This window comes from Phodopus roborovskii, unplaced genomic scaffold (assembly GCF_943737965.1).
Source record: "Phodopus roborovskii unplaced genomic scaffold, PHOROB, whole genome shotgun sequence".
Taxonomy (NCBI): Eukaryota; Metazoa; Chordata; class Mammalia; order Rodentia; family Cricetidae; genus Phodopus; species Phodopus roborovskii.
This window is the reverse complement of record NW_026125506.1, coordinates 6569268-6596849: the sequence shown is the minus strand read 5'-3', so window position 1 is coordinate 6596849 and position 27582 is coordinate 6569268. Positions and strand designations below refer to the sequence as shown.

General features: G+C 47.9%; 1 protein-coding gene across 1 annotated transcript in view; it reads right to left on the bottom strand.

The window, feature by feature from the left end:
- Ksr2 (kinase suppressor of ras 2) overlaps nt 1-27582 on the bottom strand; it is a 313418-nt gene that overhangs the window by 118024 nt on the left and 167812 nt on the right. The window contains exon 5 of the mRNA XM_051176529.1: nt 23660-23844. Within this exon, the coding sequence (XP_051032486.1) occupies nt 23660-23844 (185 nt within the window). The remainder of the gene's footprint in view (nt 1-23659; nt 23845-27582) is intronic.

Below are 27582 nucleotides of genomic sequence, written 5' to 3'. Positions count from 1 at the left end.
TTAGAATGTCCCCGAATTAGAAAGCAGCCAGAACGGCTGGGAAGATGGGTGACTCACACACAGGATGTGTTAGGAGGAGATACTATGCAGCCCTTAAAAATGACTACATCGGGAAGACACACACACTCACACCCACTCACACAGCATTCTACATTTAGTTCCTCTCCCCTCATACATGTATATTTTGAATAAGAGAGGTGATTGAAACACCACACACACATACACACACACAGCCCACACAGCTTTGGGCATGGAAGGAACATTGCATCATTTTGGCAAGTGTTTTTTTTTTTTTTTTTTAAGGATGATGCTAAAATATTCCAAACAGCATGAAAAAGCAGGCCAGAGGCTTACTATGAAGCAGAAACTATAGCCAATTCTTAGACATGAAGTGAGAAACTCAGCAGAAATACTAGCAGCCCGTACTTGTGTGCTACGGTGCAGTCCCTCGGTAAAACACTATGGCAGATTAGAACAAAGAAGTTTAGCCCATTGATCTGGCAAAGCTCAGGCAAGGCTGAGAGTGTGTAGCTGGTGAAGATGCAGAAATGATGCCTGGCTCCGTGCTGCGGGCTTCAGATCAGAATAACATTCCCGGAAAGCAGTTCCCAGGGACCTACCACAACTGTGTGTGCACACACCCTCAGACCGCAGCCTGCATCGGTGAATGCATCAAAAAGAGATGCTGCACCCAGTGTGTCCTTTACCCGTCTCCCATCTGAGTATCACTGTGCAAGCCATCTGTTGCTCCTCAGCTGCCACACAGCTCCACCTGGTTCTGGAGGCTCTGGTGCCAGGGGAGATCAACAACATCGCATCAAGTCTCTGGGACACTGGACCGAGGTGAAACCTTCAGCTGCGGGACTCGGGATCTGCTCTCTGGGAGCAGTTGTTCAATGAGCTAGTTGATACAGCCACCATGTGATGCTCCTCCTGCGGAGGACTTGACTTCCGGAGACCAGGAATTAAAAAGGAGCTGGGCAGATTCTCTCCTCCTGTGCTAGCTCGAATACAATTGGCCCCTATAATCTCACAGGGAGTGGCATTATTAGGAGGTGTGGTTTGTTGGAGTGGGAGGAAGGAAGTGTGTCACTATGGGGGTGGGCTTTGAGGCTTCCTATGCTCAAGATGCTTCTCAGTGTCTCAGTTGACTTCCTATTGCCTGCAAGATGTAAGTACCACGTCTGCCTGCACACCACTGTACTCCCTGCCGTGATGATAATGGACCAAACCTCTGAAACTGTAAGAAAGCCACCCCAATTAAATGTTCCCCTTAAGAGTTGCCGTGGTCATGGTGTCCCTTCACAGCAATAAAAACCCTAAATAAACTCCTCCCCCCCTCTTCCATGCACCATTCCTGAGGCATGCCTGTCTTAACATATGTGACGAAGCACATGAACTCCATTATGTCTGTGTGGCTCACCGGGATGCAGAGGGGACTGAGTTGGAGACACACTGCCTTCCCTCGCTTTCTCTCTCTCCTCCTTCACATGCACTGTCTCAGTACCGCCCTCCCAAACCACAGCAACCACACACACTTCATCCCTGTCTCCCACTATCTTCCAGCGCAAGCTGGGACAACTGGTGTTGCTCTCAGACATCCAGAAGCTGCACGGCTTACCATGCGGTCCTGCCCCAATGCAAGCCCGTCTTCGGCCCCTCAGGCCCCTGAATACAGTTACTGTACAGTGTCAGTTATTAATCTGTGTGGCTGTGTGCTTCCCGGCAGCTTCAACTTGCTGCTAATGGCGAATATCTCAACACAGCATTATAATAGACATCACTCACTAGTCTAGGGAAGCATTGTAATTCACAGTGTGAGTTTTGATGAGTTTAGATCACTTGTGTGGCATCCTAAGGCCAGAACCGGTGAATGAAGCCATTGTAAGGGAAGGGCAGTCTTTGAACCCAAGACCCTGAGCTAATGACAGTGAAAAAAGCTGAGTGACAGACACTCCCACCATGGCACAACCACTTATCTTGTTGCTGTGACAAGACACCTGGTAGAAGCAAGCTAAGAGAGGAAGGAAGGGAGGGCTCATTTGGGGTTCTTCCCAAAGGGGAAGGCGTGGCACATCAATGGACTCCATCTAAATAATGTTTAGGAAATGTTTAGAAAGCACCAAGGAGTAAGGGACAGAAAGATGGGAAGAATCAGGACCAGTAAATCAGCTGTGAGATCCTGTCTCCTAGAAACGGCAGGGAAGCTCCACCCATGGTACTGCAATAATATGGTCACCTAAACAAGACCTAATGGAGACAATGCCCGGAGACATGCTAACATGGAAGGGGGCCATCTCATGGGGCTCCACACAGAGACGAAGAGCTAAGGAATGCTGAGAACAGGAATGAGCCCTTCTTGGTTATCCAACACCAGGAGGTCAGCCCTGCTTTCATGTGCACATGCATGAGCAACACTAACAAGACTTTGGTGGTAGCTATATATGTATACACACACACATGCACATGCGCACACACACACACACACACACACACACTGATTATAGTTAAAGAAAAAGAGGTTTTTAAATCTGAGAGGGTGAGGGATGTCATGGGAAAGGCTAAAAGGAGGAATGGGAAGAGAAATGATTAATTCTATTTTAATTTAAAAAACAAAACAAACAAACAAAAAAAATGAGCCAGGCATGGTGGCACACGCCTTTAATCCCAGCACTTGGGAGGCAGAGGCAGGCAGATCTCTGTGACTTCAAGGCAAGCCTGTTCTACAGAGTGAGTTCCAGGACAGCCAGGGCTACAGAGAGAAACCTTATTTGGAAAAACAAAATCAAACAAACCGAAATGCTGGGCATTGGCTCCCAGGACCTCACTAAGCAGGAGCTCTACCACCAAGCTACATCTGAATCTATTTATCTATTTTTCTATTTTTTAAAAAGTTTATTTCACTTTAAGTGTGTGTGTATTCGTGTGTGTGTGTGTGTGTGTGTGTGTACACAGACTTGAGTGCACAAGAGAAAGGCTATGTGATCCCCTGCAGCTATGAGCAGTTGTGAGTCACCAACCTTGGTGCCAGGAACCAAACTTGAGTCCCCAGTAGACCAGCAAACACTCTTAATCCCTGAGCCCTTTCCAATGCCCCTCTTTCTACTTTGCTTGCTTGCTTGTTTGGTTTTTGAGACAGGGTTTCTTTATATGACAGCCCTGGCTGTCCTGAAACCCACTTTGTAAACCAGACAGGCCTTGAACTCACAGAGATCCCCCTGCCCCTGCCTCCCTAGTGCTAGGATTAAAGGTGTGTGCCACCACGCCCAGCTCTCTTTACTTTTCATTTTTTAACATGGCCTTAGCAAGCTGCCCAGGCTGGCAATGAACGATCTACATCCCAGAGAAGCCTTGAACTTGTGATCCTCCTGTATAGCCAGGATGCTGGGCCAGTGCCACCCAGGCCCGATCATACATTTTGTAATTTTAAAAGGAAATTCTGAAAACTCTTCCTAAGGACAAGAGCCGAGAAAGCACACCAGCGAATGATTAAGAACCGACTGTGCCAGTCTGAGTTCAAGGCGAGATGCTCGGACCTCTGCTGCTCTCTCCCTGGGTGGGCTGCACAGAATTCTAGCTCATTACCTAATAAAATGTGAATTTAATATCGCCATTAAGAGTAAATGATTGATCTGGTTGAAAAAGCATTCTACCAGAAGATAAAAGCCGGGCTGTTGACATCTCCATGTGGAGAGAGGTCCCTTAATATTTTCCTGGCGTACTTTCGTGCACTCAACAGTAGAAATTTGGGGGGGGAGCAAACAGAATCAATATCAGAGGGCCGCCTTTTAATTTACACCCGTGAAATAATTTTGACGCTCAATCCTACGTGTTTAACTAATGTTTATTCTGGAAATGTCAGCGGTGCCCTGAAATTTACTTCAATATTCTCGAAGCATTACCTCTCCGTTAATATGTGAGTGAGGAAAGAGCCCCTCCCTCTTCTGCAGTCTGGTCGTCTTTCCTTGATGAGCCAAGACTTGGCTGGAATTTGATACTTGTGATTAGAAAATGCACACACCTGTAAGACAATGTTTCCCTTTGGCATTCTCTACCTTCCAGAAACCTGACTTTCATCTTTCATGCTGGGGGAAGGAGGGTTCTTAGTCTCCTCAGCCCCCAGGGAGGGGGGATGTTCTCACTTGCTATGGGTTAGGGTAGGTTGACCTCTCCCAGTTTTCTCTATGAGATGTACAGCAGAGCTGAGAAGGTGTGCCCCCACTTTCCATTTACATTCTCAGACATGATCATCCCTTCAACTAGAACAGTTGGTTCGCAACCTGTGGGTCAAAGCCCCTTAAGGGATGAACGACCCTTTCACGGGGTTGCATATGAGATATCCTGCATATCAGATATTTACGTTATGATTCATAACAGTAGCAAAATTACAGTTTTGAAGTAGCAACCAAATAATGTTATGGTTGGTGGGGGGGGGGGGTTACCACACACAAGGAACTACATTAAAGGGTCACAGCATTAGGAAGGGTGAGAAGCAGTGATTTAGACGGACTTGTTTGCTTTGCTAGGAAGCAACTCAGATACAGGGGTTCAATCCTGCTAATGATCCGGGGGCCTGAGAAGGAACAGTACCAGATCCACAGTGTTGTGTGCCCTTCTGTCCTGTCCTTCTAGCATCCGCTGCCCACAGACTCCCACCGCTCATGTTCAGATAGCTAGCTAAGCTCTATCCATCTTGGGCCAAGACTGGGGAAAGCTAAAGCGATATGGAGAGACAGAGACTCGCTCCCGGGCCACTGGGGCTTCCATGTCACGAGGAAACACAAGTAATTCCTCCTCAGGAAGACTCGTGAGTAGAGGGACTGAGGCCGAATGCAGCATCCATGACCAACCATGGGAGGACATCTTGGAAGTGTATCCTTCCATGTTGGCCAAGCTTTTGGATAAGAACGTGGTCCCAGCCCACATCCAGACAACACCTCTGTGAGACCCATATCCAAGGTTACCCATACATTGTGGGGTAACAAATTCATAACCCATAGATACTGTGGGGCAACAAATGCTCACACGTTTTTGGTTTTGTTTCCTGTCTTTACTGGGGATTGAGAGCTACACACATGCTGGGCAAGCCTCCTGCTCTAGGATAGATAGGACAATGGATATATGACAATTGTCTCATAATGACATCACTTGCTGACATCTCAGGCACTTAGTTTGGGCACATATACTCAGTGGTGTTTCAGCAACAACACAATTGCTTAATGCCACGTCTCTCAGAGCATATCCCTGTCACCATCAAACAACGTGTGACCATAATTTGTAGCACAGCAGGTAACACAGGTTGGATTTAAAGAGAAGGAACTTGCAGTACCCAGTAGAGTTAATTAAAATATTTGCTAAGTGTTTTTAAATGGTGACTCAATAAATGGATGAATTTGGAAGAAAGTAAGCTAGAATGAGAATAGAGGTAGGGTAGATAGGCTAATGGGTAAAGCAGTTGCTGTGCAGATAGGAACACTTCAATTCAGAACCCCTGTAAAGCCAGAAAAAGGAGCACCCACGTATAACTCCAGCACTCCCATAGAGAGATCGGAGGTTGGGGTGAGGGACTTAGCCTAGCAAGCACAAGACCCCAGGTCCAGGCCTCAGCTCAGGAGCAGGCAGGGTAAAGATAAGAGAATCCCTGAACACTCATGGGTCAACTGGGCCTATGCAGCCGTGAACAGCAAGAGTCCTGTCTCAAACAAGGTGAAAGGTGAACACAGACCCCCCCCAAGGTTGGCCTTTGACCTGTATGTGATCTCTCCCCACCCCACACATACACACAGATACACACACACCACACCCATATACACAGACACACACATGCATGCACACACACATATATACATATGTGCACATAATAAAATAAATACAGGGTAAGGAAACTTCCGGCCTTCACTTCCCACAGAAAACTTTCATTGCTGTGGCATAACAGTTTAGGTTACTGTATCTGGATGCCGAGGAATTGCATACCCATAACTGTGTATGTGTGTGGGGGGGTGGGGGAGTTACTATCAGGGACTTATGGTGTAGCAATCTCACCGGGATATCCCCTTAGCTCCTGCCCCTGGCTAAGGAAGTCAACTTCACCCCAAGTTACAGCCCCCTACTCCCAGGGCACCCGAGTATTAAAGACTGGCTGCAGAGGGCCACGGTTGCAAGCCAGAGCAAGGGTAGTGCCAGCCCGGTTCCCTGGCGCCGGAAGGTTGGCCAAGTTCTTCTGTCCGCCTGGTTTGCTTTACTCCCTCAACTGCAACCCCAAGAGCTCCCTAATGAGCTGCCAGTGCCCAGCCCCTTCCAACTCAGCCGCCTTCCTCTTTTCCCTCCTTACCTTTGCCATTCATTCCTCATTCACTCATTCAAACACACATACAGTGAGTACGGGCCAGGGGCCTTACCTGCCTTCCTAAGAATCGTCTCCCTCCGTGAGTGTGTGAGTCTTATGCGCATCTTGTTTGAGGTTCAAGGTGTGTCCTTTCTGGGTATTTTTGTGTGCCCCCGTGCATGGGTGAGCATGTATAAGTACGCATGCATATGGAAGGCAGAGGTTGACATTGGGTGTCTTTCCCCAACTACTCTGAGCCTTATATTTACTGAGTTGGGTTTCTCACATGAACTCAGAACTCACCGATTCACCTAGTTAGGTAACCAGCCTGCCCAGGCACCTACCTCCATGCCCTGGCATGGCAGACACACTGCACAACATCTGGCATTTACATGGCTGCTGAAGATCCAAACTCAGGCCCTCACACACTTCTTGAAGTTGGAGTTTGAAACCCATGCTCAGGAGTTCTCGGTCATTATCTCTTCAGACTTTGCTTCGCTTTCTTATTTCTCTCTACCTCTGGAATCTCAGACACAAGTCTGCCTCACCCTCTCAACTGGCCCCAAGCATCTCAAAAAAGACTGTGAAGTGTTTTCCTTTGCTTCCCATTCCCTACTTCAACCTGGATATTTTCTTCTGCTCTCTCTTCTAGCTAACCTACCCTTTACCCTGTATCTATTTTGTAATTAAACCCGTGGGTTATTGCCAGCTTCAGTTATTGTGGCTGTGATTGCTAGAAAGTCCATTCTTGTTTCTCGCGGGTCCCTGCACTCTTCCGGAACTCTCCATCTTCTTGTGAAATGTCTTGTTTACTCGTGGCTATTTAAAGCCTGTCTCACAATGAACTAGAAATGGCTAAAATGAGAGTCCACTGATAAGTGCCATGGCATACGTTTCAACATTGCCAAGTGATGGAAGCCAGATACCAGAGAAAACATGACTTCATCTGTTTCTGTGAGATTCCAAAAGGAAGCCGGATGGTTTCAGGAAGGTAAAGGTACTGATGGTGGAAGGGATGAAAACTTTGTGTGTGGGGCGGGGATCAGTGAGTCTGAACTATATGTCTACTGTGGTGGCATTTACAGAGGTTACTAGCTACTTCGACCTACCCACCCAGCTCTTTTAATAGTTGCCATCTATTTTATTTCAAAACATTGGACTTAAAAATAATTTTTTTTTTAATCTAAACTGAACCCGCTGGGAGACAGCTCCTAATTCTGGCAAATCCCAGAACACAAAAATTCAGAATGGATTAAATCACTGTAGAGTCAAGGGATAAAGTCTGTATTTGATAAATTAAATATCTGACTCTCCTCAGGGTCTGGTTTTTATTTTTCCTCTCCTGGTTTTCAGTCATATGATTTTGTCTCCTAATATGACTGGTAAATTTTGATTGAATTCCTAAAATTAGAGGAGATAATTGCAGTTGCTGGGTGATGTCACTTCTCTCTAGGGAGAACTTAATTTTCTCTTCTGGCAGGCATCTGGAATGTTGGTCACATTAATCCAGTCAGGCAATGGACAGATCTGATACGAGGCTTTATTTATTTTTTTTATAAGCAGTGATTTATTCCTACTTCAGCCTTATATGCAGTGTAACTCCCCCACCCCACTCCATCCCTGTTGCATCAATCTATATTTACAAGGCCTTCTTCTGCTTTGAGATCTATTATTCCCCCTTAGCCACAGAAGGGACAAGACAGGAAGTTCTCTTCAGCTTCCTAGACTCTTGGATACCATTTTGGATTTGGTATAGACTTCTGGAGGACATTTTGGAATTAGCACAGACTTCAGAGGGCCCTTTTGATATTAGCATAGACTTCACTTCTGAGGTAATTTTGAATTATCAAAGACCTCATGAAGAAAGCAACATTGAACTCTGATCTTGCCTTTGCGTGCACCTCTGTTTTTTTCTGGGACCATGTTTACTCAAGTTCTAACTTGGTACCTTGCTGTTACCTTCCAACAAGTTTTAAGGTACCAATTTCCTTGTTCTTCTTGGCAGCAACACAATTCACCATGGCTAGAAGCAGACATTTCTGTGGGATGCTAGAAAGACTCAGACCCAAGACTAAGGCCTCACTTCAAGAAACTTCTGATGAGTGTTTGAGAAAGACTAGAGTATTATGTGCTAGTCTACCAAGCCAGAACCCTAAGATATGCTCTCATACAGCAACAGATGTGACTTGGTAATTCTACACATGAATATAGGGTCAAATCATGTCTACCCATCCAACTCCTCCCAGACCTCACCATCACAACTTCATCTCTTCTTCCTCTCCTTCCTCCCCTCTCCTCCTCTTTTCTTCTTCCATTTTCATAACTGACTGAATGAGTGTAGGATGCCATCCCCTGGAGTATGGGTAACCCGCCATGAGCCACATCACAGAAGAAAACTGACTCTCTCTCCTCCAACAGCCATCAAGTTCCAATAGCTCTCAGATAGGGTTAGGGTCTATCAAGCTCTTCCCTGATCCATGCTGGAGTGTTGACCGGCTTATATTGATGCCCAGTGAGCAAGAATGAAGATAGCCACCCCCAAATTAAGGACAATTAAGCAAGATTTATTTCCTATGCATAAAGGTGATTCTCTCCACAGTAGGATTTGAGAGAGCAGTGTGGGTGAATTTTTCAGGGCCCCTCTTATAGGAGAAAAGGGCGCAGCCTGGAGATTATCAAAGGAATTTGGTAACATGAGAGTTTGTCGGGCAAATTACAGAAGCTGACAGTAAATAAGATTATTTGACAGATCATCTTGGCTGAACATCTCAAGATTTTTTAGCAGAGAATCTTGTCTTGTCAGGACAGAGTTCAGAATGTGGCCAGATTTCAGAGGATGTGGCACATGTCAAATTCTAGGAAGACATTAAAGCCAGATCAAAGCAGAACTTTTCAGTAAGTAGAAAGGACCTGATCTTGACCTCATAAGGAGATGCTTTCCAGTCTGAAGATGGAGTCAGGCTGGTCCATCACTTGGTCTTGTGTAGGTCTTGTGCAGATAACCACAGCTGCTGTAAGATCATGAGTACAACAGCCTCGTCTTACCTATAGGACACTATTTCAAAGCCATCCTATCCAGCTTAGGTTCTTATAGTCTTTCTTTGCCCTCTTCCATCTTTTAAGTTATTTACTGTTTTTGTTTGTTGGGGTGGGGGTGGCACAAGCCACTGTGTGCATGGAGACATCAGGGGACAACTTTGGGAAGTTGGTTCTTTCCTTCCACCTTAAGATCCGGGTATTGAACTCAGGTCACTGGACTGGTGCAGCGGGCACTGTAACGCACTGCCCTAACTGCTGTTTCTGAAAACCCTGACAATGTGCATTTGCCTGGCAGCAGGCCTGTCTTAAGCAATAACATCATCTCAACTGAGCCTCAGAGCAGATCACTTTATTGTTTATTCTTTTAAAAGCTTTATTGAGGTATAATCGACATATCCTGACATCTACTCATTTCAATTGCATGTGCACAATCCCAGGACTTTTAGGAAATGGACAGAATTGAGGTCATCATCCCATGGCAATTCTAGAACATTCCATCACCGCAGCAAGACACCCCATAGAAGTCGCTCACTGTTTTCCAACCACAGCAACCCTTCTCTGCTCATCATTCCCTATCCATCTTTTCTGAGCATCTCCTGCAAGTGGAATCATCCAGCCTGTAGTCGTTTAGGTCTGTCTTCTTTTATTTATCACAGTGGATCTGTAATGTGGCGATTATTATCCTCACTCCGGAGATGAGAAAATGGAGGCGCAGAGAGGTTAAGAGACTCACTTGATTTGAATTAGGCAGCCAATGAAAGGGGCACCAAGATTTGAGCCCATATCCAAAGGTTTTCCGTCTCCATAAAAGTCTCCTACTGCATCTCCCTCCTGTATGCTTCCCGAGAGCCAGCTGGGTTCTGGGAAACCCTAAACCCTGGGTGCTGAACCTGGTCTATCACAGGTGAACAATTATTTTTGGAGAGCTGGGATGTAGCTCTGTCGGCAGAGTGCTTGCCTAGCAAGCACAGAGCCCCGTGTTTGATGCCCAGCACACTTAAAGCAGGTGTGTGGTGCACTGGTTTCCTGGTTTCCTAGCACTTGGGACATGGGGGCAATAGCAACACAAGCTCAAGGTCATCCTTGACCACAGTGTTTGAGGCTAGTCTAGGCTACATGAGACCCTGCCCCCTTCCGCTCAAAGAGTGTTTTTTAACTCATGCATCCTACATTGCTCCCCATCTACAGGCACCATTAAGAATAAACTAGTACCCAGTATTAACTGATATTTGCTCGTGGGTTATGCCTTTGGATTATAGCTGAGCAAAGGTATGTGGGTCAGCCATTGTGGATGTTGACCCTCTCCTAAGCTCCTGAGAAAGATGATTTCAGTTTTCCCCAGCTCTACAGTCAGTAGCAAGGGCCAAAGGCTGGGCTCAGTTTTTAGGATTTGAACTTCAGAGCAAGTTCTGGTCAGCAGGGAGAAAATGCCCAGCCCAGCTCAGCCCATTACCCCCATCAATCCTCCTTATGTGTTCAGTCTACAGACACAACCTAAACTGTGCAATGATACCACCCCAGCATCAGCAGATTGTAGTGGGAAGTCCAAGCCTCTGCTGGGGTGGGGGTGGATGGGTAGTGGTTGTGTCTATATTCAGGGGCTGTGTAGAAGGGAGCTAAGGGCCTCGGATCTGGGGTCAATTCTGGGTTTCTATCAGAACTCCACCACCTACCAGTTGCATGATCTTGAGGTAGGCACTGGGCTTCTCTTGTGCCTCAGTCTCCCTATCTGCAAAACGGGCATAAGAAGAATTGCTACCCATACAAGGAAATGTGTGATAAAAACTTGACAGGAGGTTGGTCCAGAGCACCCACACACCTGGACACAAAAGGGACACAGACCTTCCCTGGTTCAGTTCATAGTGTTATAGAAATATCATTTTCCTGGTTTGAGTAATGCCGCATGGTTATGTAAGACAGTACCATTGGGGCCACTTGACATTAATTGACTGAGACATCTCTCCAGCCTGAGATTCCATTTTCAATGCCATACAGCCTCAAAGATGGTTTGGTCTCTATTTGTAGAGTTGAAAAATACTGAAGATTCCTCTGTGATGGCCAGAAATCAACTTCATGATTGCTTTGTGTGATTACTGTTAATCTGAGTCTTTTATTCTCCATCAGGAACAAAGAACCTAGCTTCCATCTACATTGGCCACGCCTAATTATTTCTCTCCATCTCTCTTCCAATATGCTAAACATTATGATAATACGATGAGATAATCTTCAGCCCATTCCTCCTCAAGCATGCTAAGTGCTCATTAACAACCAGGACCCAAGTGAAGGCCTAGCAACTGCTATGCACTCATCCATAAGGACCCAGCCGCCTTCATCCGGATGGAGGCAATATCATTATTTATCAAATGATATAATATTAATAAAAATAAACCCTACTTTTAACCCAAAGGCAATATTCAAGATCCAAACTGTTATTATCATTTACTGTAGAAAAATTCTTAAAAATATTTGTTTTGAGGATAGGAGCAGTTTCTTGGTGAGCCTGCAGTAATAAACTTGTGGTAAATACATGGCTGTAACCCCATGGATGGATACTGAGTGTTACTAATGTCGCTATCAACTTGGTTTCATTGAGAAGCACCCCACAGATTTGTAGAATGTGTCTGGGAGGGTCTGGGAAGATATTTCCAGAGAAGATTAGCTGTGAGGAAAAGAGCTCTGGTGCCAGCCTGCACTTTGGGGACCTGGGTACAATAAACAGAAAAGAGAAAGGCGATGACCTGGACACACGCCCTATCTCTTTGGTTCCTGGCTGTTATGATGCATCTTCATCTTGACTGCCAAGTTGACTGGGTTTGAAATCACGCAGGAGACACACCTCCGGGCAGGTCTAGGAGGCTGTTTGTAAAGAGACTTAGCTGAGAACAGAAGATGTACCCTGAATGTGGATGGTACACCTTCCACGATGCTTTGCCTCATTACAGCTCAGAAAACAGCAGGGACAGCTAGCCACTAACTAAAACCTCATGAAACCATGAGCCAAAATAACCTTTTTCTCTCCAAAGCAATTCCTCTCCTGTATATGGTCACAGTTACAGCAAGGCACATTTGGGATGAAAGATCACTAATGAAAAGCAAGTCATGAAAGGGTCAGATGTCTGCCAGAACTAAGGAAAAAAAATATTTGCAGCTGTCCAGTGACCTCTGGCTTTTGGCTCCAATTAGAGAGGGGCTGGCTATCTATCTAGAGTGTTCTTCAGTAGTCTTGAATTCATATTGAGCCCTGTAAGACGCAGCTGACCAAACCTCCTGAAGAGAAGGCTCACCCCTCTGTCTTCAGTCACAGGACAGCTTCTGCCCAGCTGTCCCAAGAGTCCCAATGCCACCTGCGTGTATTTTACTGACCAAAGTCTGCCCTTGTTTCTCGGCTGCTGGAGACAGTGGCTAGATACTGCCTCCGCTTCTGCTGTCACTGTGATACACCAAACCTGTTCAGTCTCCACAGAAGGGGGTTCTTTTCCGAAGCACCCTGTGCCCTTCCTTGCCATGAGTCCCCCGACATTCCTCCCATCCCACTTCCCACTTCTGGCTCCCCCTTGCCTCCTTGACCGCACTGATTTAAAGGGATTTCAAATCACTGGTCATGCCTCCTCGGTTTCTAGACTGGAGACATTAAAGCAGGAAGAGTCACCCTACACGTGCACAGCACAGCCCTACAGGCCAAGGGCACAGATGCATGAAAAGCAGCACCAGCTTGCATCTCTCCCTGCTTCCCGGCTGCGGGTGCGACAAGACAGCTTCTATCACCGTGGCTTCTTCACCACAAGGGAGTGTGCATCTTCAAACTGTGAGCCAAGGGAAAACCTTCTGATGGGAGATGTCATTCTGTAAATATGTTTCTCATACTGGTTAATGAATAAAGCACTGTTGGCCATAGGAAAGCTAGGTAGGTGGGACTAGGAGACAAGGAGGAGAGAAGAAAGAGTAAGGAGGAGTCAAGATGGAGAGTCTGGAGAGAGCAGGACGCCAGCCAGCTCTCCGGTAAGATGAGACCACGTGGAAATACAAGATTAACAGAAATGGGTTAATAATTAAGACAGAGCTAGCCGATAAGAAACTAGTACCTGGCCAACAGCATTATATCTCTGTGTGTTAACTGGGGCTGGCGCAGTGGCGGGACCAGACCAGCAGCGGGCGGAAAAACCTTACTCCTGACAGCCTTCCCTGTCAGGCACTGTCACAGCATTGAGAAGACCAGCCCTACCCTACCCAGGGGCTCCTGGGTGAGGATCAATTAGGGAAGGGTTTGTTTTCTTTGGTAGTCCTTGTGCCACACTGACAAGGGAAGAATAGCAAAGCAGATGCCTTAAGGCGAGTGAAAATCAAAGGAGAGCCTGCGATTCACTCGAGGAGCATCCCAACCGCCCTACTCCACCACACAGCCCCCACACTCCCCAAATACTCCCCCCTGGGCTCTGCCTCCCCAGGTTGCACTAACTCCCAACAGTCCCACCTTGAGGATGAAGCCTTTAACACGTGTGCCCGGGAGGCCATGGCTACAAAGCACGGTGTGTAACAAGGGGAGACAAAGTGATTAAAACTGAGCAGTCTAAAAGACGACAAGCGACCTAAAACTTAAATATCATTTTAAACTTCAATAAGCAGAACCCATGAATCCATTGTCTTCTCAATGGCGAGATAAAAGAGTCTGTTTCCTTGGTAGGGCGGGCGCAGGAGACCTATGTGCCCAGGACTAACTGGGTCCCATCCGCTCTCCTGCCAGGAGCCCTCCCTACCTTCCCCAGCAAATTGCTGCCCAGAGAGCCAAGGGGCATTTGAAGAAGCTGCATTTAACTCTTTATGGTCACTAGGGGACCATCTGTGAGGCGACCACTGGAACTCAATGACTGATGATCAATTTCACAGCTGAGAAGAGCTGTGTCACTTCCCCCAAAGGCACCACACTGGCTCCCCCGCAAGCTACACAGGCCCTGGAGAGCTGCTGGCTCGTGATCCTGGTACTCACATCACTGGGGCCAAAGCAGCAGCTTCTGACAGCCTCCAGGGGCTGCCACAGGCCATGCCACAGCTGGGCTAGGAGCAGCGGAACCACACCCTCTGTTATGTCCTTCTCAGTGTCAAAGAGAAGATGCCCCTGCTGAGACCATGGGCATGGCATCTGGAGCTCCTTCTGGCTTCTGAGTGACCAGGACTTGGTGACCCACAGTCACCGAGGACCTCTGTAGTTATATGACATGCTTCTTGGGTTTCTCTATGTCCAAATTCCCCTCTTCTTAAAAACAAAACAAAACTTATGTAAGTCCGGTGGCACACACCTTTAACCCCAGCTCTTGAGAGAGAGAAGCAGGCAGATCTCTGTGAGCTCCAGACCAGCCCTGTCTATACAGGAAGCTCCAGGACTACATGATGAGGTCCTGTTTCAACACAAAAAAAATTTAAAAAGCTCCATGTATGTATGAGAGTGTGTGTGTGTGTGTGTGTGTGTGTGTGTGTGTATGTGAGAGAGGAAGAGAAAGAGAGAGATACAGAGAGAGGAATATGTGTGTGTGTATGTATGTCTGAGTATGTGTGTATATGAGTTTATTTGAGTGTGTATTATGTTTATATGTGAGTGTGTATGTGTGTGTTTGTGTGTGAGTATGTGTATATGTGAGTTTATGAGTGTGTATATGTGAGTGTGTGCATGTGAGTATATATGTGAGTGTGTGTATGTGAGTGTATACATGAGTGTGTATGTGTGTGTGAGTGTGTGTATGTGAGTGTGTATGTCACTGTGTGAGTGTGTGTATGTGAGTGTGTGTGTGAGTGTGTGCATGTGAGTGTGTGCATGTGAGTGTATATATGAATGTGTGTGAGTGTGTGAGTGTGTGTATGTGAGTGTGTATGTGAGTGTGTGTATGTGAGTGTGTGCATGTGAGTGTGTGCATGTGAGTGTATATATGAATGTGTGTGTGGAGTGTGTGAGTGTGTGTATGTAAGTGTGTGTGTGAGTGTGTGCATGTGAGTGTGTGCATGTGAGTGTATATATGAATGTGTGTGTGAGTGTGTGAGTGTGTTTATGTGAGTGTGTATGTGAGTGTGTATGTGAGTGTGTGTATGTGAGTGTGTGCATGTGAGTGTGTGTATGTGAGTGTGTGCATGTGAGTGTGTGCATGTGAGTGTATATATGAATGTGTGTGTGAGTGTGTGAGTGTGTGTATGTGAGTGTGTATGTGAGTGTGTGTATGTGAGTGTGTATGTCACTGTGTGAGTGTGTGTATGTGAGTGTGTGCATGTGAGTGTATATATGAATGTGTGTGTGAGTGTGTGAGTGTGTGCATGTGAGTGTGTGCATGTGAGTGTATATATGAATGTGTGTGAGTGTGTGAGTGTGTGTATGTGAGTGTGTATGTGAGTGTGTGTATGTGAGTGTGTGCATGTGAGTGTGTGCATGTGAGTGTATATATGAATGTGTGTGTGAGTGTGTGAGTGTGTGTATGTAAGTGTGTGTGTGAGTGTGTGCATGTGAGTGTGTGCATGTGAGTGTATATATGAATGTGTGTGTGAGTGTGTGAGTGTGTTTATGTGAGTGTGTATGTGAGTGTGTATGTGAGTGTGTGTATGTGAGTGTGTGCATGTGAGTGTGTGTATGTGAGTGTGTGCATGTGAGTGTGTGCATGTGAGTGTATATATGAATGTGTGTGTGAGTGTGTGAGTGTGTGTATGTGAGTGTGTGTGTGAGTGTGTGCATGTGAGTGTGTGCATGTGAGTGTATATATGAATGTGTGTGTGAGTGTGTGAGTGTGTGTATGTAAGTGTGTGTGTGAGTGTGTGCATGTGAGTGTGTATGTGAGTGTGTGTATGTGAGTGTGTGCATGTGAGTGTATATATGAATGTGTGTGTGAGTGTGTGAGTGTGTGTATGTGAGTGTGTATGTGAGTGTGTGTATGTGAGTGTGTGCATGTGAGTGTATATATGAATGTGTGTGTGAGTGTGTGTGTGTATGTGAGTGTGTATGTGAGTGTGTGTATGTGAGTGTGTATGTGTGTGCATGTGAGTGTGTGCATGTGAGTGTATATATGAATGTGTGTGTGAGTGTGTGAGTGTGTGTATGTGAGTGTGTATGTGAGTGTGTGTATGTGAGTGTGTGTGTATGAGTGTGTGAGTGTGTGTATGTGAGTGTGTATGTGAGTGTGTGTATGTGAGTGTGTGTATATGAGTGTGTGTATGTGAGTGTGTGCATGTGAGTGTATATATGAATGTGTGTGTGAGTGTGTGAGTGTGTGTATGTGAGTGTGTATGTGAGTGTGTGTGTATGAGTGTGTGAGTGTGTGTATGTGAGTGTGTATGTGAGTGTGTGTATGTGAGTGTGTGTATGTGAGTGTGTGCATGTGAGTGTGTGCATGTGAGTGTATATATGAATGTGTGTGTGAGTGTGTGAGTGTGTGTATGTGAGTGTGTATGTGAGTGTGTGTATGTGAGTGTGTATGTCACTGTGTGAGTGTGTGTATGTGAGTGTGTGCATGTGAGTGTATATATGAATGTGTGTGTGAGTGTGTGAGTGTGTGTATGTGAGTGTGTGTGTGAGTGTGTGCATGTGAGTGTGTGCATGTGAGTGTATATATGAATGTGTGTGTGAGTGTGTGAGTGTGTGTATGTGAGTGTGTATGTGAGTGTGTGTATGTGAGTGTGTATGTGAGTGTGTGTATGTGAGTATATGTGGCACTTCTGTGTCAGTACTCATCTTCCACCTTATTTGAGATAAAGCTTTTGCCACTGTGTATGCAGACTAGGTACCCTAAATGCTCGGGAATCCTGTCTGCCTCAGGACCACCTTGCTGTAGGAGCACCACGATTACAGAGATGCACGACTGTACCTGGCTTCAGGGAATCAGAACTCTGCTGCTCAGACTTAAGAGCACATTACCCATGGAGCCATCCCCCAAGCCCTAACGTCTCCTCTTCTCATAGGATACCAATTTCTGCACTGTTCAAAATACCAAAAGCCCACAAAACTTGGAGCCTGAAAGGCACCTTAGGCTCCAGCCTTGCCTCTGCTGTGTCATGCACCACACAGCCACAGACCTCCTCTCCTGGAGCCTGTCTCATCACTCTCAGGGTGGGACAGTGGGAGCCAGGAGAAGGCATACAGATGCCTGGTATACTCCACAGAGTCCTGGAGCTCTATAACTCCTCTTGTAAAACGGGTCGTGTCTGAGACTCCTTCACCTGGGGAGTTACTGAGACCAAGGCAGTGACATTCAGACCCTGAGCCCCAAGGTGACATTCAGACCCTGAGCTCCAATAACAGGGACAGGGATTGCCCACTCTGACAGCCTACACTTGAACAAGAATCAGGATGGACTTATCCAATAGACTCAAACGACAGACACCCTTGGCTCCTAGCACCAACCACTTACCAACCAATTTTGGTTGCTACAGTTCCTGGTGGGAGCAATCATAACAAAAGGTCTGAGGGTGTCAGTTGCATGCTGAGTCCCTGTGCAGAGGCAAGGATTGCGGCAGACGAGGTAATAGGAAAGGAGTTAATAAGAACCAGGAAGTGGCCTTGCAGGTGATGTGCACACACGCGCACAGACACACACACACACACACACACACACACACACACACACACACCAGCAGCAGCAGCCCTGAACACAGCACTAAGCAGAAGCATGGTCTCCTGTGGGTTTCTCCAGACTCACTGCTAAACATTTTGAGAGATGGTAGACACAGACGTTCCTAACCTTCTTGGAAGAATACTCACAGAGGGACATGATGGACACCATGCTCCAACCTCAGCCCCATAGCCACGGGCCAGTCCTTTCTACCCTCTGCCCTCAGTTCACCGAACCTGGTGACTTCTGAGCTCTGATGTGGATGATACTTGAACACAGGTTTGAAGAAAGAAAACTATGAAAGCCCCCAGGTCAAGTACCTCTTGCAAACTTGGATCTATGGCGTGCCAGTTCACATTGGGTTGATATAACTTTATCATCAATGGCTGTGATATTTGTTCATTTTTTTTAATGGGGGGGGGGTTGGCTGGGCACAGGTACCCAGGCCATGATCCACACATGGTCAGGGGACAACTTTAAGGAGTCAAGTCTCTTTCTGCCTTTTAGGAGCAGGGTCTCTTTCTGCCACGGTGGTCTCCAGGCCAGTGGGCCCATGAACTTCCAGGCAATTTTCATGCCTCAACTTCCCATTTTAATAAAGGCACACTGGGATTTCAGATGGGCTCCATCACACCCAGTTTTCTGTGCGGGTTCCAGGGATTGAACTTGGGTCACCAGGCTTGTGTGGCAAGTGTTTCGTACCCACGGAGCCATCTTGCTGATCCTGGCTTGGATTTTGTTTTAATTCTTTTTTCCATTACATTTTATTTTTTTTTACTTTGGGGGAGGGGTGTCCCGGGGTTGGACATGCATGTACCATGCTGCACTGTTGAAAGTTAGAGGACAACAACCTTGTGGTAGGCAGTTCTCTCACAAGCAGTGGGTTCTAGGGATTGAACTCAGGTCATGAGACTAGCATGGCCCTATGGGGACTTCTACAGAGATCTACAATGCTATAAGCAGGGAGCAATACCACATCTTTGGGTACCCTTCCACTCTGCAGATAGCAGAAGTCCAGCACTGGGGCCCAGCACACAGACCCCACTGAGGGACATTCTGAAGAGCCAATGTGCCCCTCTGCAGAGACACCAGGGTCATAAACAGCAAAGAAAGTTGAGAGAGATCTAGGTCAACTCAACAGCTCAATGCAATAGAGCCACCCTGGACTGGACCCTACACCGGCAGGAAACATAATGAAGGAGGCCACCGCCATCAAAGCCAACAACTGAGGATGGAGCACAACTGGGTAAAAACACTGGTCCAGGATCAAAGGTCTGTGAGGAGGCAAAAAAATGTGCCACCTAGACTCCAACACTCCGCAAAATGAAAGGGGGAGGGGCAAATACAAGACAATGATAAAGATGAAGCGATCTGATGGGCTCAGAAGTTCTCAACATCACCCCAGCAACTTTGTGTGTTTGAAGCTCATCTTCTCCCTCCATATCCACAGGGAATCAAAATCTGTGGATACCAAAACTGCAGGATGCTTGGGTAGCATAATGCTTGCCCAGAGTCCCTGGAGGTCCCCTGTAGATAGATGTTCCATTAGCTCTGGCTACTTACACCACCAAGTACAAGTCCAAGTGTGTAAATAGGCTGCGTCATGTGGTACTGTTGAGTAAATAAAGGAGTCCGTGATTGGTCGATACAGATGAAGTGATCGATCACTTTAAATACCGTTTAGCCTTAATTGAATTTACAGGCTCGACCCACAGACAGGGAGGGTGATGTTTCAAAATGTAAAGGTAAAATAGTCCTAGAGCCACGGGATTCCAATTTGCTCAGCCTGCTAGGGGACAGGGTTTGCGAAAGCTCTGATTGGGACATCCTTCCCTGGCTTCCTCTTCACTCTAAGGGGACAACAGGAATTTTCATTTGTTTGCCTGACTAAGTAGCTCAGGTTAGCCTCAAACTCTCAGCCTGGGCAACACTGCACCGGGCAAACATTTACAGCTCTGTCTCTACCATATGTTTACGAGTGGTTCTTGCTGGTCTGAGGCACACTTTGAAACCCAAAGGGTATTTAAGGTCTGGCCCACAGACCTTGTGATTCCCCCTTGTGGCTTTGCCTCTTCCCCTGGGACTACCCAGGAATGCTTTGCTCAGATTAAGCCCTGGATTTATTAATTTGGCTTAGTCTGATTCATTGCGTTGGTGGAGAAACCCAGTACTGGGATACAAAAACGTCTCACCCCTGGTGTCACCGAGATTAAACTGACCCCCAGGAGCATGCTCCAGATAGAGGCAGGGAGAGGGAATGGGGGACAGAGGGAGAGATTTTTAGGCTTCCTGGAGACAGGCTGGAGCAAGTGGCAGCCGCAGGAACCAAGCCTTTGTGTGAGAGACACCTGTATATCATTTTATCTCCAAGTGGATAACTTCTCACGCCTGCAAAGCAGACATTCCAAGGCCCGTATCAGGGAATGTATCAGGGAATGTATACGACCGAGACCTTCCAGAAGTTTAGATGCCAGATGCAACTCCCAGATCTGATGGCTCAGCACAGGGACAGGACCCAGGCAACAACAGTGGCACCTGGTAGGCCAAATCCTTTGGGTCAACCCTATGGGACCCATATTTCCTACTGGAGTTGTCACCCTTGAGCCAGATCTCCCCACAGGCCTGTGATTGGTCCTGACTGTGAGACGGGCCTGTGGTTCAAGCTGCTAAGCTCTGTGGAGATGTGCGCCTCTCCTCCCCCTCTTCCAGGGGTAATGAGCCTTGGCTTCAAGCCTCATTAAACCCCATTATATAATCAGTCCCGTCCCGGGTATCTTTATAACCCCAGCGGTTGCCTTTGCGGGAACATGGCCGTTCAGCTTCACCACCCTTTACTGCCACCTGCTGCCGCTGCCCCTGTCATACCAGGATCTGACTCAGCCTCCAGGTACACACAAGGTCAGGTTCTTGGCTGGTGGTCATCTCCGCCCCTGGTTTCCAGGACAAGGGACAGGAATTGCTTACGGAAATGATGCCCACAGGGGCTGGAGGGACAGTCCCAGAGAGGGTACAGCATCTTCCAAGGTATTAGCTGAAGGAGACTATTTCCTAAGCCCTGGGATATGATTCTAGCTGCTACCATGATGATGGTGATAAGGAAGTCACATAGTTAGAGCCACCGATTTCCCTTCATGGCTGCTGCCCTGAAGGGCTGGAAGGCCCCAGGCAGCCAACACAGAAACTCCCAGAGCTCTTTGGGAGGACTAGGTCATCCCTCAGCTTCAAGGGAAGACACTCAGGATGGATGAGTTGCAGAGGCTGCCAGGAGTTAGCTTTTCAGCCATCCTCTGCAGCTGCCTGCCCCGCCCCTCAGGGACGGCTACCACCTGGACCCATCGATGCAGTGAGCATTAACAGCAGAGTCCAGGAGTGGAGGTGGGGGGGGGCTAACACATGTGAACACAGCACGCTAACCGAGAAGCATCTTCACAAAACCACCACACAGGTGGCTCCCCAAGCCAGGAAGAAAGCGAAGGCAGTCAAGAAGCCAGGGTCAATGAAGGAGGCCTTGCAGAATGAATGATTCCCTCCTTCGCTGCTTTCCTGACCTTGTGGCCTATGGCCAGGTCTTTAAGCTCAGCCCACATTTCTTCATCTCTCAAGAGGAGATGATGAAAGTCTCAACATTATAGAGGGTGGTTTCTCTATGAGAGAGAGGGCTTTGGACAAGGCCCGTGACACCAACGTCACCACCCAGAGAGTGCCGATGGCTGCTGTCGCCGACAGCTATTGGTGTTCTCGTCCCCATCACTGTTTCAAACCACTCTGTCGCGTAACACACACTGATAGCTCCCCAAACTCCCCTCTACTGAGTCACAGAGCACTAAGCGCCAGCCCCCATCCTATCCTCCCTACGTCCCTGTGGGGTGGGACACACTCACTCTGCAATAGATCCTGTAAGGGTGTTTAGACACAGCCTCATCTGAGACAATGAATTACACAATGAGCCACAAGTCCGTGGCTTACCTCACCCTACTGCCCCGACCGTTTGCTCTACAGGTCACTGTCCTTGTCCCTGCTCACCAAGCGACTCTCTGACCACCATGCAGGCCCACCACACGTACAATCTCTGGCTTCTAGGACAGCGATTTCTCTTGACAAATAAATAAATCAGCCTCCCGCTGCTGATGTGTCCATCCTGGGATGTTTTAATTTGTGGGACGTAGGGCCCCACCGGCCCAGGCACTCGGATGAGCCACACACGCCAGTGCATCCCCTGCAACAACGCATGCCCATGCATGTTTGTGGACCAATACAAGTTCAGTATTTAGGCCCTGCCTGGCACAACATTGTGTGTCAGCTATTACTTTCCCAGGGACAGGAATAACCGATTTTCTCACTGAAGAGAGCCCACAGGCTCCCTGGAAAGTAAAGACCACTTGGGTAATAAATGACACACACACACACACACACACACACACACACACACACACACGCACGCCTACATTTAGAGAAGGCAACATCAATTCTGCCTGGATCTCGGAGGGACCTGGTGCACTGGCTTGGAGCCCTAGCTACTGAGGAGGCTAAGGAAGTTCAAAAGCATCAGAGGCTGTAGGCTGGCTTGAAGACAGGGCTGAGCAATTTAGTGAGACACTGTCTCAGTGGGAGAGCGCTTGGCTAACAAGGGTTAGCCTAGGTTCCATGCCACGGGTAGGGGTGGGTGGGGTGGGGAGGAGGAAGAGGAGGGCAGAAGGGAGAGAGGAAAGGAAGGACAACATTGAAATCTTGGCCCAACAACTAGGTAGCTGTGGGACTCTGAGGGAGGTCTCTAGTGTCCCTGGGCCTCAGTTTTCCCCTTTTATACTCTGGTAATAGTCTTATCTGCAATGGACAGTTGGAAGAACAGAATGAGGTACTAAGGGCAGCAATTACCCTGGTGGTCAATAAACCGCTCCTAGCACCCACCAGATCTATAGGACAGCACAGTGGTGTGTGGCAGCCCTGGGGCACATGGCCAGCAATTCTGGAAGCCAGCATCCTGCATCCCCCAAATATCCCATCAGTCATCAACATGCGCTCTTGTGGAGGAGCAGCTAGGCTCGCTTCAATGGGTTCCCCTCTGCCCACATCTGTACCTTTTAGCAGATAGTGTCTCTGGGTAAGATCAGAACTTTCTGGAAACTCATCCCTCTGCCACCAGGGACTTCCCTCTGTACTCAAGTCGAAAGCGTGGTGTCTCTGGCAGCAGTTTGTGAATAAGACTGTAAATCCTAGGCCACACTTAACCTGGTTTGAACCCCAATACGTCATCGAGATGTAAAAGTTATACATGTTGACCCTAGGCAATAAAATGCCCATGATGTCAACACAGACCCCCACAGGGACAGAGACACCCAAAGACACGCGGTTGAAAGGTGGTGGTGCGCAGGGAGAGAAAAGATAAATATTCCCTCTAATCACCCCCCCCCCATTTGCTTTCAGCGTTCCTTCACACCTGCAAGCCAAAGAGCAGATACTGAGGGTGACAGCCAGTCACCTCCAAGTGCCAATCACGCCCCCTTCAAAACCATCTAAGGACCCAGGAGCTGCACGTGTGGGAGGGAGGTGGCAGGCTCCAGGTGTGCCCTGACCCGTGAGATCCAGAAGCAGGGAGGAGAACACAGAGAGCATGCACCTGGCAGGAAACGAGACGAACGACTGCGCCTGCGCAGTGAGGGTCCGGTGATCCTGGCCAGCGGGCAAGGGGTGAGTGGGGGGGGTAGCAGGGACTTACTGGCAGAGAAATTGGCCTCGGTGTGGACGGGTGGGGTGGAGGGCAGAAAGGGTGCGTGGCCCACGAAGAAGGACCTCAGGGAGCGCTCGGAGAGGAGAGGGGAGCGCTGCTGGGCAGGGATGTTCTCACAGCTGCCCACGCCACTGTGGATCTTGAGGTTCAGGGGTTTGCTCTTCTTCTTGGCTCTGAGAAGGAAACGGAACAAGGAGACAAGATGAGTCTGTCTGTGCTGTCTTCGCAACCAATATAAATGTTGCCCATCTGGCAACGGCTGGGTACCGTGAAAACACACACATAATCTTTAAGAGTGGAGACCAAGCCTGCTGGAATGTAACGGCGCATCTCTAAGTCTCCTAGAACATTCCTGCCGGTGAGGAGTCTACCCAACTAACGATCACTTGACATTTGACTTGAGACTAACATCAACTATCTTTCGAATAGTATTTTATAGGCACCATCGTGTGGGCTGTCTTTTTTTTTTTTTTTTTTTTTTTTTTTTTATCATCTTGACAGCAGAAAGCTACACTCATTTAGAGAGAACCTCAGCTGAGAAAATGCCCCCAACAAGATTAGCCCATGGTGCACTTGCTTGACTGACAATTGATGTGGGAGGGCCTAACCCTCCATGTGAGCGGGCTCCATCCCTGGGCTGATGGTCCTGGGTTCTATAAGAAAGCAGGCTGAGCAAGCTGTGGGAATAAGCCAGTGAGCAGCTCCCTCCAAGGCCTCTGCATCAGCTCCTGCCTCCAGGTCCCTGCCCTGCCTTCCCTCAGTGATAAGAGTATGGTATAGAAGTATGAGTTGAAACAAACCCTTTCCTTCCCGAGTTGGCTTTTGGTCCTGGAGTTTCGACACAGAGATAAAAACCCTAAGACCACTATAAAATGTATACTTTTTTAATGTAAAAAATTAAATAAAATGAGGGGCTTAGCAATTTTTAGATGGCTGAATGCTGATGTTAAAATCCAAGGCTTGGCTACTGTGGTGATGCACTACCGTACTTCGAGCACTCAGGAGGCTGAGGCAGGAGGATGCTGACTTTGAGGCCAGCAAAGCTCTGCCCTGAATAAGGAAAAGAGAAAAGTAGGTCTCGGGATTTATTTTATTATTTTTTTTCTGGACATCTTCCTTGTAAGCAGATCACTGGGAGGTAAAGTTAGTCAATTTCCCGTGAGATCGCTCACACTGGGATAGAGATGAGGAGGAAGCGCTAAGGACGGAGCGCTCCAGCCAGGTGCTGATTGATCTCTGGTGGGAGCTAAGCGCGGGCATCTCTCGGAGCATGAGCACAAAATTCAGTTTCTACAACCTCACACTTGGCCAAACAGGAGGCCCATAGTTCCCTCCTCTGCTCAGCGTCTTTGATCTCTGTCTTGGTAACTCAGCTCTGGCATGTCTGCTTGAGAACCTCCCTAGTAACCCCAGTTCCTCCCGGCAGGGACAGGTGCTCTTCCTCCAGGAAGCCCTCCCTGATAACCCCCTCCCGGCTTGAGCTAGCAGTTTCCTATTTTGTGTTTGTTCGTTCATTCGTTTGTTTGTTTGTTTGTTTGATATCTGCATGGTCATATTGCCATCTCCCTGGCAGAACATAGACTTCATTGTTCCATCCTTGGCAACTGGCTTGGCAGCAGGCACATAGTAGGTGCTGTGTAAATGAGCTGCCTGGCACACAGGAGGTGCTGCTTAAGTAGATGGTCTGAATGAGCGCTGCGGCCTAGGGTGGGGACTATCACACTATATCCTAATTCTCTACCTCAGACTCCCAACTGCTGGCTCCCCAAGGACACGAACCACGCGGATAGCACGGCTGCATCTCTCAGTTCTGGCTTGGCAGCCATGGCATAAAATACAGCTCACACGCTGGTTTAGAAGTGCCTCCCTTCTCCAAGGAGCTGGTGTAAGAGTACTAGGTGTGAGACTACATCTCTCAACACATTCCCACCCACTTCTCCAAACTCCCATCTGCCCAGCACGGAGCCGAGTGCCCTCTGGTGGCTGCAGCAGAACCTGCTTGTAAACTGCCAGTCCTGGAGGGCTCTAGGCCTCCTTTGTGTACCAACTTTCAAAAAAAAAAAAAAAACCAAAAACCATGCTCTACAGAAGACCGTGTGCACCTGCCTGTTCAGCCACCCCTATCAGCACCCCAGTGGCAGCGGCCAATCCTGCTCATCCCTCAGGGGCCTGCTACAAGGTTCAGATAGGTGTTCCTCCTTTTAGAAGCTCACATCTGGCAACTCATCCTCTGCCCAGTGCTGGACAAAATGAGGAAGCTGGAACCGGTGAGTCTCTTTTGCCCCAAACTGGCCAGCAGTGGGGATTCAAAGTGGCGCGTGCATGCCCCAAGGCCAGCACACAGCTGTTGGGGACAGAGAGCGATGGGACCCGAGTCCTCAGGAATGAGGACTCGCTTCAGTTCCCCACCTGGATGATGGAGAGAACCCCACGCCCCTTCCAAGAAGGCATTGTGAGACCATGAGGATCCATGAGGTAGAATGCTTGGCCCAGGCAAGCCTGCATGCTGTTTTCTATCATGAGCATAGCTATGCTCTGGTTACATCCAGTGCCCACACAGCCATGCAGAAGCCTAGAAGGAAAATGAAAACTGAAGCCAGACTGGGCTTTACCTGAAACTCCCAGAACACCCTGCACCAGCCTCAGCAAGGGCACGAGACATGGGCAAGCCCTGAGAATAAAACTATGATTATCCCCTCATCACCTAGGAGAGCCCGGGGCACTGACAATGAGGTCATACAAATCAGAGCAAACTGGAGTGTACCACATCCAAACCAGAAGCTCAGAGATGTCAGAAGTGATGTGGTTGCCAATCCATAGTCATGAGAGCCGAACACTGTCAGACAGACAGATGGACGAAAGGGGGGGGGGGGAGGAGGAGAGGGAGGAGAAGGAAGGAAGATGAAATGAAGGAAGAATGGAAAGGATGGAGGGGGAAAGATGGGGATAAATGAACAGGAGAGGAGGGAATATGAGAAAAGAAGGAAGAAGGAAGAAAAAGAGGCGATGAAGGAACAACAGAAAGAAAGGAGAAGAGGAAAGGAGGAGAATGGGTGGGTAAACAGATGAGTGAGTAGGTGGTGAGTGGATGGATGGATGCATGCATGCATGAATGGATAGATGGGTGGATGAATGAATGCATGAGTGGGTGGATGGATAGATGGATGGGTGGATGAGTGGATGGGTGGATGGATGGGTGGATGAGTGGATGGATGGATGGATAGATGGATGGATAGATGGATAGATGGATGGGTGGATGAGTGGATGGGTGGATGGATGGGTGGATGAGTGGATGGATGGATAGATAGATGGATGGATGGATAGATGGATGGATGGATAGATGGATAGATGGATGGGTGGATGAGTAGATGGGTGGATGGATGGATGCATGAGTGGGTGGATGGATGGATGAGTGAGTGGATGGATGGATAGATGGATAGATGGATGGATGGATGCATGCATGAGTGGATGGATGGATGGATGCATGGGTGGATGGATGGATGGATGCATGGGTGGATGGATAGATGGATGCATGAGTGAATAGATGGGTGGATGGATGAGGTAAGTGGATGAATGAGTGGATGGACAGATGGATGAACAAACAGATGGGTGGGTGGATAAGTGGATGAGTTTACATTTCCACATGAAAGTTATATCTTAGAAAATGGGGTTTTCGGACAATAATTAAAAAGATAAAAATGAACTAAGAGTGAGGAAAGGTCTGACATTTTCCTTCAAGAAGACATATGAATAACCAGCAAGCACACACAGAGATGCTGAAGAGTTAGTGGTGGGAGACACAAACCAAAATGACAATAAGCTACAACCCCAACCTTCCTGGATGACCCCGCTCAAACACAAGCAGAATACCATGTGCTGATGCAGACATGGAGAACGGGAAGCCACAGGCA